Below are 10,998 nucleotides of genomic sequence, written 5' to 3'. Positions count from 1 at the left end.
GATGTCAACACTGATTCTCCCAGTTCCACCCTGTGGCGGAGCGAGCACTTGATGTTAGGTTGATCTCTCTACCAAGATTGGTCCAACGGTCAATTTGGACCTTGATCCCGTGCCCTGATCGGAGGTGTTCAACCCTACATGGTTGGTGGGCCTCCGTCGCACTGTGCTATATAAAGAGATGGGTTTCGGCGGCTCGCGGTACGACGTTCACCGGTTGCCAAAGTACCTCACCGGCAGAACACTAATTCTCTTCGACTCGCCGCCGCCTGGACGCCGTCGTCACTGGACTACGTCGCCCCTCTCCATCGACCCCAACTCAACAGCGCCTTCTTCACCGACGCTATGGCCAGCTCCTCCGCCAAGCCCACTGATGTTCGATGGCCCTCTCTCATCATCTCCCCTCTCTAGTTCATGTTCTACGACGGATCTATATGCTCTATCTCAAATAGAAATGTTTCACCCGCTAGAACTACTCCTAGATGATCCTATAGTTATAACACTTGACTCTTTCATCCATGCAGCATATTCTGGTTCCAATAGCGGTTGGGGAAAACCGCATTTGGCATCAACTGACTGTATAAAGCAGTAGCTATTAACATGCTGTCAGTTGCTTCGCCAACAGGAAGCAGCCGGTCTCCGAGCCATGTCAGAGGGCAATGCACGAAATTACTATTGGCATATTGCTGCATAATAAGAAGCGACACGCAAGGCTCAAATTCACACCAGGAACCTCAAACGCCAAGCATACTGGCAGCATAAGTATAGCATCGTAACAAGAGCAAGGTTCCATAGCACAAGGAAAATACAAGCATCAACAGCGACGGAATGGGCCACGAGGGTAGTACGCTAACAGTAGTAACACGGCAACAGTACGAAAGGGGACACCAAACTTATCGAGGTCTGCCTGCCCTTAACCCACCAGGCTTCACACGATCACAGCCTCCTCACATGTCGTCGGCTTGCACCTCCTCCTCATCCTCGTACTCGCCCTCGTCATCGGCAGTCGCGTCCTGGTACTGCTGGTACTCCGACACGAGGTCATTCATGTTGCTCTCGGCTTCGGTGAACTCCATCTCGTCCATGCCCTCGCCCGTGTACCAGTGCAAGAAAGCCTTCCTCCTGAACATGGCAGTGAACTGCTCGCTCACCCTCCGGAACATCTCCTGTATGGAGGTCGAGTTGCCGATGAAGGTAGACGCCATGGACAGGCCCGTCGGCGGGATGTCACACACACTGGACTTCACGTTGTTGGGGATCCACTCCACGAAGTAGGACGAGTTCTTGTTCTGGACATTGATCATCTGCTCGTCAACCTCCTTGGTGCTCATCTTCCCACGGAACATGGCCGAGGCGGTGAGGTAACGCCCATGGCGAGGGTCAGCAGCGCACATCATGTTCTTGGCGTCCCACATCTGCTGTGTGAGCTCAGGGACAGTGAGGGCCCGGTACTGCTGGGAGCCACGGGACGTCAGCGGCGCGAAGCCAACCATGAAGAAGTGTAGACGAGGGAAGGGGATCAGGTTCACTGCCAGCTTCCTGAGGTCAGAGTTCAGCTGACCAGGGAACCTTAGGCAGCAGGTGACTCCACTCATGGTTGCAGAGATCAAATGGTTCAAATCCCCAACTGCAGAAATTAACAAATACAGAGTGTTATCATACAGAGTAAATACACCAGTACAAGCATCTGCAACCTGAAGAGATAAAACTGAGAAAGAACGAGGCTGCTTACAGCTAGGAGTGGTGAGCTTAAGAGTCCTGAAGCAAATGTCGTAGAGGGCCTCGTTGTCAAGAACCATACACTCATCAGCATTCTCAACCAACTGGTGAACAGAAAGAGTAGCATTGTATGGCTCAACCACGGTATCAGATACTTTCGGTGAGGGGAAAACTGAGAATGTCAGCATCATGCGGTCAGGGTACTCCTCCCTGATCTTTGAGATCAACAGCGTACCCATACCAGATCCAGTACCACCACCAAGGGAGTGGCATACTTGGAATCCTGAACAAACAAATAGATTGAGTTAATGTTCAATGTAGCAAGGTAATCAAGTATAGTTGCATGGGCGATTGAAAAAAAAAACTTAATAAAGTACACATGGCAGCCAAGATACATTACACACGGAGGTGACAGTAATCACAGTCAAAACAGCTTGTTATGTACTTTTGAATGTCAATTGTTCAAGCAACAAGTGCAAGATAATACTACACTTCCATATAAATTGAAGAATATAAATTTTTGTTTCTGATCATGTGTCAAAACATGCCAACAGCACACAAGATAGATACAGAAATGTGAAATTACTAAGCACATCAGCAAGAAGCCACAAGTATCAATGTCTAGATGAAGTGTGAAATTACTAAGCACATCAGCAATAACAAGGTATCAATGCCATTTAAGATGATATAGAAATACAGTACAAGAACTAAAACGAGCTAAATGACTCAGGTTCAAGAGCAATAGCAGCTTCATAATAACAAGATATTGCAGTTCTAGTTCCCATGGATAGCATCAGTCAGATGGATATAATGTATCGCATTATAGTGAAAAAAATCACAAGCATGGTAAAAAACAGTAGGAGATATTTGGACATGTGCATCTCACTCTAAATTGCTTCAAAAACTGATCTAATCTAACAACTATAAGCGATCAGCTTTATCAACAATAAGCTCAAGTACCTTGCAAGCAGTCACAGTTCTCAGCTTCCTTCCTCACAACATCCATAACAGAGTCAATGAGCTCAGCACCCTCGGTGTAATGACCCTTAGCCCAGTTGTTACCAGCACCAGATTGCCCAAACACAAAGTTGTCAGGGCGGAAGATCTGACCATAGGGTCCAGTGCGGACACTGTCCATTGTCCCAGGCTCAAGGTCCATGAGAACAGCACGGGGCACAAAGCGGCCGCAGGAGGCCTCGTTGTAGTAGACATTGACACGCTCCAACTGAAGGTCAGAATTGCCAGTGTACCGCCCGGTAGGGTCAATGCCGTGTTCATCACACACAACCTCCCAGAACTTGGCACCGATCTGATTGCCACATTGCCCTCCCTGGATGTGCAAGATCTCTCTCATCTTCGCCCTAGAAACAAGGGAAGCGCATAGGAATTAGTTTCAGATACTGCAACAAGCACACCAACCTAAAACTAAAATACCGTGCCAAAGGGAAAAAAAACATTTGCTAGATGTCACCCTCCTTAAGTTGATTATATCATGTATGTCTAGCCATTTACCACTGAACCAGAAAGCGAGTTCATATGGTCACTGCAGTTTCAGATCTGAAATGTCACTAAACTCGTGCTAGGATCACATAGAGAACCCTAACAAGATCTGGGGTTTCAAAACCATCTTATACACATCAATCACCTGAATCCCCTACTAATAAGTACTAAATGCATCAATATTTACAGCGGATCTAGTCCTCATGATAATAAATAATTTCTTGAGCTCAACCGTTCAAACAGTGACGTCAGTTCCAGATCTAGTTTCAGTCCTGAAATTTGTAGTCAAAACTGTACTAAGTTCTGATAATAAACCCACAAAGCTCTCTACATCTAAGTTCTAACAGTTACATTTCCTAGATCGAGTGATTAGTCACAAAAAAGGACCACGAAATTCCCCCCAAATCCAACGGTAGAGATCCCACTCAACTACGCAGAATCACCAAACTAATCAAATAATCTTCGTAGAAAAACAGAGATAAACAAGCGCTGGGCCAGGGCATTCCTAGGTGGGAAATGAGCAGATCGCCCGCAGATCCAATCCCATTACCGGTTACATCGCGAAAACAACCCAGAATTCGGCAAAAATCCTAGCTACGGTGCCACATCAGATCAGAAACAATGCTGCACCACAGCACAGATTGAAAACTCGATTACGAGGGTAGTTCAGAAATTCTTACGAGGTATGAGATATCCAAACTGCGAGGCAACTGGCGGCGAGAGAACGAGAGAGATCGGGGAGGCGGAGGAGGAGGCCGGGGGCGAGTGCGGTGTCGGCAGCGCGGGGTTAAATAGCCGTAGGCAGCGGTGGCCGCTGCGAGCATCCGACGGCCCGCACCCTCCCGTTCCGAGCCCTTCTCGCGACGCACGGCCCAGATCTCTCCCCCTTGCGTGATTTTCAAATTTCCCACCCTGCGGCGGCGAAGTACCCGAACTGCCCCCTGCAAATATCGCCGTTCCGTCGAGGGCCCGCAGGCAGCGTGACCCGTTCCAAGCTGCCCCGGGTAACGTCAGCCTGTTTGGTTGGTTGGTTCATATTATTGTTGGTTCGTAAAGAAATATTACTGGCTAGTTTGTGTGAGAGAAAAATACTATTCCAACTAAAAATTTACGATCATTTACAACAAGCTACAGCCAAACGAACAGGCTGTGTTTTAGCCCCCGCTTGCCGCGCCTGGCCGCGCAGCTGGCAAACTCTGGGCCAAGTGAACGCCACCACAAGTTAACTTCACTGACAGGTGGGTTTCTCTAGCTTTGCGCTTATTTTCGCTAGAACTTATTTAACTTATAAGCTGTATTTGTTAGTCTATAAATATTTTTTTTTCCCTTACGTAAATTAGTCAACAGTACCATAGCTTATCATCCGAACCAACAAGCCCTTTGGTCGCTCGGGCCGGTGAGACGTTAGATGCCACCGAGGTGGGACAGGGCAGCGGCTGGGCCCATGTGCGGTGCGGGGCACTACTGTCGTGGGGGTACGCTTATTGGTAGGATTGGAGGTGGGTGCCGGTTGGTGCGACGTCCAGGTCCAACGTCCGCGCTATGGCTCGACCGGGCGGCGGGCCCGCGGGCATGTGGGTGACCGCTCAGCTTTTCCGGGGGGGACTCACGTGTGGGCCACGTGCGCCGCGGTCGTAACAGTGCTCTGTTGCCTTCCTGTCGCGAGCTGTTCCACGATTGGATCTCGAAGGAGCAGAGGACTCTGGCACAGCGTTCTGTTCTTCAGTGTGGAGTACTTTGGTCCTGTGTGGTGTAGGCCGTGGCCTCATGCCCTCATGGGCAGGATGCCATTCTGAAGAATCTTTCTTTGGCCAGCGCGGCTTAGGTGTGAGGTCAGTGGATAAGTTGCTTTGCTGGAAGCGACCAGCTGGGGCCTGGGGACAAGCTCAGCTCAATGCTCATACATACATGTCCTCCAACCTTGTTTCATTTCCCATCAAAAGAAAAGGAGGATCGTTCGTTCGGGTGGTGTTTCCAATTATTCGTGTTTTGCATCTGGTTCCCTTTCATGTTGCTGTGAGCGTTCGAGGAATGAAGCCGTCTCGATGACAAGTCATCTTCAGTGGCCAAGGTTTCAGATGGCAGGTGGAGGAAAAGGAAACAGCTTGCTCAGGCCCAGTTGCTGCTTCTAAGAAACGAGTCCAATACAACTCAAAGGCCTGGTTAGCTTCGTTGAAAAAATAAACTGAAACACTGTTCTGACTGATTTATTGTGAGAGAAAAAACATTAAAAAAATAAGCTGAAAAAAAAGGAATTATAAGAGAAACGAATAGGACCAAAAGCTCGGCCCGTTTGCTCTAGTACACAGCACAGTACACTTGCAAGTTGCAAACCTGGATCTGATCGAGCATGGGCACTGAACAATCAGAGTGTCTCTTTCTAGCACGTAGTTTCTTTGTTTTTCACCTGCCAAGCAAGTGTAAACATAAAAGTGACACAGCCCTAAAGAAAAAAAAAGGAAAGAAAGAATAAAAAACATTCAGAATTAAAAATCTGTTTCCTGCGTGCTGTCGTCGTGCCGCAGGACCACACGTCATCCACAGTTCCAAACGACCACACCCACAGTGGCAGCAACATGCACGCATCAATGGGAAGGCTCGCTCGCCTCTTCGCGCGCATCCGGATAACGGGCCCACCCGCACAAGACCCATACCCACTTCACTGAGACCGACTCCAACGGCGCATGCAATCCGTGACCCAAACACAAAATCGGTCGCCCACAGTGTTTTGCCTTCGAAAACATCGCTCCAACGGATGACCCAATCACCTCACCCATTTTGGGTACGAGGCTTGCCGAGCTGCAAATGTGCATCGTCGAGCGAGAGGAACGCAAATCTCTGGCGGCGTCGCAGTGGTGGGCCCGTAGGAGTGGGGCGCGGCAAGGCGCGGCCAGGCGGACCGCTGCGGGGAGCCGCCGCGGCGAGGAGCCGGCGTGGCGAGGCCGGCGGGTACCGCGTCGAGGCGGGGAGCGGGGATCCGGGGTCGAGCCGTCGAGCATGATTCCAACAGCAGCGCGCGAGCGGCGAGCCTCGCGCTCGTCCATGGCGTCCGTCTCCACTCGTCTGCTCCGCCGCCGCGACGTCCAGCGGCCAGATCCGCGCAGCAGGGGTGTCCTCCGCCGCGGATCGACCGACCTCCCAATCCGCGCAGGGGGAGTGGCGGCGGGCGCCGGAGGGCTTGGCCGAGGATTCCGCGAGGCTGGAGACGGAGGAGGCCGGCGGCGGCAACAAGCAGCAGCTGCAGCAGCAAGGCCGGCGGCGGCAATGAGCAGCAGCTGCAGCAGCGGAAGAAGAAGGCCACCGCGGCTGCCGTGGCCTCCAAGCGGGAGAGGGAGAGGGAACAGGGAAAGTGGGGCCGGGGGAGGTGGAAGCGGCGCGGGGGAGAGAGATTGAGGAGAGAGAGGACGGGATTTTGGGGTGGCTGTTGGAGAAGGTGAGGTTTGCATGCTCGGACTTTTTTTACTGTGCAAGACCCAAGCTGCAGAATGGGTCGCTGATTTGGGGGGTGTTCCTGGAGTCGGTCTAAGGCTGAACCTAAATCCTAAATGGTTCTCCAACGCAATACCTATAGCCTCCAACGCAATACCTATATAGAAAGACTCATTTCAGATGTTAGGAGAGGCATAAGCCAAATCTGACTATCCTTTCTCCTGAAGATCCATTTACAGAAAGAATTGTCTTTTAGATCTTGTTGTTGGAGAAGACCAAAAATAGGTATTGAATCATTTGCCTATAGCGCTACCTAAAAGACGAATGAGTTTTGTATTTTGGGTCGTGGTTGTTGGAGACAGTCTGAGACTATCTCTAACGGATAACCTATATAGACACTTAAATCCAAAATGGATCTTAGATGGTACTGCATTAGTCTCTAACAGAATACCTATATATGAGACCTATTTTAAGTTGCAACGCAGGCACAACTAAAATACGAATATTTTTTCTTTTGGAGATTTATTTGTAAAAAAAGTTTTTTATCATGTTGTTGAAGAAGACTAAAAATAGAACATCGAAACTTTTGTCTATAGCTATAGACAAATATGAAATAGGTCTATTTTGGGTGATTTTGTCAGAAGATAGTCAGCCTGTTCGGCTGGTGCTAATACGATCATGAATTATTACTGCTGACTAGTTTAGTGTGAAAAAAAAATTCTATCTAGAAATTTACTATCGTTTACCGTCGAGCTAACAGGCTGAGTGACTCTAGCGGCGCTTCTTCAGGCCCCGCCCCGCCCCGGGGTAGGCGTAGGCCTTTCAGCTCGGGTCAGCCGCCTCGCTCGAAGTCGAACCAGAAAGCGAAGCAGAGCAAGCGAGGCGGCTGAGGGCGGAGATGTCAGCGGGGCTGGTGACCGACGAGGCCACCGTGGGGCGGCTGTACCGGATCCGGCGCACGGTGATGCAGATGCTGCGGGACCGTGGCTACCTGGTGGTGGAGCACGAGCTCGCCACCAGCCGCTTCAACTTCCTCCGCAAGTTCGGCGAGTCCTTCCACCGCGAGGACCTCCAAATCAACAAGTCCAAGAAGAACGACCCCTCCGACCAGGTCAGTCCAAGGCTCCAAGCTCAGCTCTGCTTAGTGCTTAGCTCCCGATCCAATCCGAATTCACTCCGCCGCGGGTCAACTGCCCGCCTCCCCTGCTTCATGCCGCTCCTGATCGGATCAGACGGTGCGGACGTCTGTGGATAGCTGCTCGATCCAGCTCCCTTCGCCTTTGACGGGCCTTTAATTTCTTGGGGATGGGTGCTTCTCTCCTTGAATCCGTACCTCTGCTCTTGCTTGATCGATCGGTTCGATGTCCGGATCGCCATGGGGTTTCGAAGCTGCGGCAAACTAACTGCTTCCTGTGAAGAACACAAGCTTCAAATCAATGAGCACGGATCGAGCCTATCTTCTTCCTGATCGCAGCTAACGAATTAGATCATTCCGAACCAGCAAGTTCAGACTCAACCGCTGCAAGTAGTACTAGCTTGTTGAAGTGCGAACCTACCGGCTACCGCAGCAATCCGTTGCCTGATCAGTATGCTTGGATATAGTTCGACATAGGTTTATGTTAACTTGTAAGAATGAACATCCCCAACACTGTCTGCGGTGCCTGCTAATTTGACCGAGACCAGAAAGCAATAACGCAATTTTGTCAGCAAATAATTCACTCCTTAATAGCAAAGTTCAGTATTTGAAGCTGCAGTTGGTAGTCCTCCTAATAGTGTAATTGGTTTTTATTCGTTGATCAGATATATGTTTTCTTCCCCAATGATGACAAAGTAGGGATGAAGCACGTCAAGAAGTACGTTGAAATGATGACGCATGAGAATGTCTCCACAGCTGTGTTGGTTCTTCAGCAGAACCTAACTCCATTTGCAAAGTCGTTTCTCATCGAATTGGAGCCAAAGATCCATTTGGAAGTTTTCCAGGTTAGTTTGCAAACCAAGAAGAAGCTACTCCAATTTGACTCGCAGCATTTCTTGCTCCGAATGCTATTGTGCAATGATCTTCTATTTTGTTATTTCTGATAACTGAAGCAATGAACAGGAGGCCGAGTTGCTTATAAACATCAAGGAGCATGTTCTTGTTCCTGAGCATCAGGTGCTCACAAATGAGGAGAAAAAGACGCTATTGGAGCGGTACACCTTAAAGGAAACTCAGGTATTGCCACTTATTCACACTTGCAGACTTATTACTACTGCTCAGCCAGTGGGGCATCAGACAAAACGTAAAGTTTCAACTTTCTATGGCCTCAGCCATTTTAAGTAGTCAGTTTCGACTTTCAAGCATCTTCGGTCATTTTTAGTTCCAACATAAGTCTAGTTCGTGGCTAAATATTTTCTGGTAGAAATTGCCCTAATTAGACAAACATACAGAGGTCGTCTGTTCCATGAGCAATTGAGCGTGCATGGAACACGCTATGTTCTCCCTCGAACTAAAAAAGGATGCAATTCTACAATAGTGCTCAATCAAACTATCTTAAGTTCAACTAAATTTATATAAAAAAACATTAATGTTTTGTTATACTAAATAAGTATAACTAGATTTGTCGTTAAATACATTATCATAATATACCTACTAGCATATGCCCATGCGTTGCTACGGGAACCTTAAAATTTTAATGCAATTCAACACAGTAAAAGTAAGAAAAAAAATAGTAGATTAGGAGCCTCAAATTTTCAATGCAGTAAGAGAATAAAAAAAAGTGGGTCGAAATCAAGACAAATAAATTTTAACTTGGCTTAGCAACATATAGTTTCGAGCCACATTCAAATAAATAAGCGTCAACTTTAGTAACAATGTCAAAATAAGTGCATGATAGATAAGTCCTCCACTTTGGTTAAATAAGTCCTCCACTTAGTAACAATGTCAAATAAATAAGCATCAACTTTGGTTAAATTTAAGTTAGTTTAACTCTAACTAAGTCTAGAATTGCATCTTTCTTGGGATGGAGGTAGTATCGCGCAAGAGCAGCGTTTAGGAGAGTATCACGTGTTCACAAGACAGCAAAGCGGTGACAGGTGTAGATGGGTCAGGCTGCCAGAGAATTCTCTGGCATCATTCTCTGCACTCTTTGTCGAAAACCACGTTTTCCTGCATTTTTCAGTATTTTACTAGCATTCCAGATTAACAACAGAAAGGATAAGTTTTTTAAGATAGCATATGCATTTCGCCGTACATTCCAGGCAATTAGCATCCCTTCAAGTTTGTAACCCTTCCCTTTCTGAATGCATCGGTTCAAACAGCTTCCAAGAATACAGATTCGGATCCTATTGCTAGGTACTATGGCCTCAGACGAGGTCAGGTTGTGAAGGTCATCAGACCCAGCGAGACGGCTGGCAGATACGTTACATACCGCTATGTTGTATGAGACAAAACGTCAGAACGCTGGTAAACTGAAGAAGAGAACCATAGATATGGTAATTTTTTGAAGCTACACATACCCCATGTGCTTGGAGACATCAGTATCGCTTTGTAGTAGCCACTGTTAACGATCAGTGGCTGTTGTGTAAGTGAAGTGAATAAGCCAAGTATATGTACCATACGTGAATTCTCATGTTGTACACTTTGTTTTATGAACTGTATAAACACTCAAATAATAAAAGAAACCTGTTTCGGAGCGACAGAAGCTCCTGCGATCAGGATTTCGGATTTCAGCATCATGTTCTTTTATCAATCCTAGTCGAAAACACCAAATTCACAAAATGAGGTCAATTTTTTGGCGATGCTTAATAGAGCTTTTCCACGATATAGTGATGTTTTATTTTAAATCTGTGTAGCTACAAGTGTATCCATGATATGTGTATCCATGCAACAAGTGTGAAACCCTGAAACACCCTATCTTTATTTATAACGATATATATTAAAGAGAAGTGATTTTCACTTATTTTTTTACTTTATCATAATGCCCTCCACGCGCCTTTCCTATTCGGTGCTCATACAACATACTCCAAGATGTATTGAAACAGATAATACGATTGTTGAATAATTCTTTTGACCCGTAAATCATCAATGTGATCATGCTACGAGATGTACATTCCGTTGTAACCTACAGACAAGTTTGCTAGTATAAAAATAAACTATGCCAACAACTAATTCGGTTCAAAGAAGACAGAAAAAAAAACCTGAGTTTTTATTTTTATTTATTTAATTTAAATATTTTTTTGCTAAAATACTTGTCTCCAACTCAAAAAATGCAAAGCTTACTACTGCAGCCGATTGAACCGGCGGGAAGTACTTAACAGTTGAATTGGCAGAATTTTCTTTCTCTGTCAGCTCATCTTAAGAAAATCATAACTTTT

The 10,998-nt window shown here is 47.1% G+C and overlaps 1 protein-coding gene and 1 pseudogene across 1 annotated transcript; one reads left to right on the top strand and one right to left on the bottom strand.

The window, feature by feature from the left end:
• Window positions 1-727: 727 nt before the first annotated feature.
• LOC136450640 (tubulin beta-6 chain-like) lies at window positions 728-4,040 on the bottom strand. Its single transcript, XM_066451189.1, is given in 6 exon segments — window positions 728-1,624; window positions 1,730-1,999; window positions 2,677-3,077; window positions 3,897-3,909; window positions 3,912-4,007; window positions 4,010-4,040. Coding segments are annotated over 6 exon segments (1,491 nt in total). The 3' UTR covers window positions 728-944.
• Window positions 4,041-7,436: 3,396 nt separating this feature from the next.
• LOC136453399 (DNA-directed RNA polymerases II and IV subunit 5A-like) lies at window positions 7,437-10,325 on the top strand (annotated as a pseudogene).
• The last annotated feature ends 673 nt before the right edge of the window (window positions 10,326-10,998 follow it).

The sequence above is a fragment of the Miscanthus floridulus genome, chromosome 5, assembly GCF_019320115.1.
Source record: "Miscanthus floridulus cultivar M001 chromosome 5, ASM1932011v1, whole genome shotgun sequence".
In the NCBI taxonomy this organism is placed as follows: Eukaryota; Viridiplantae; Streptophyta; class Magnoliopsida; order Poales; family Poaceae; genus Miscanthus; species Miscanthus floridulus.
Note: the sequence above shows the minus strand (reverse complement) of the source record. Positions and strands in the feature narration are given on the sequence as shown.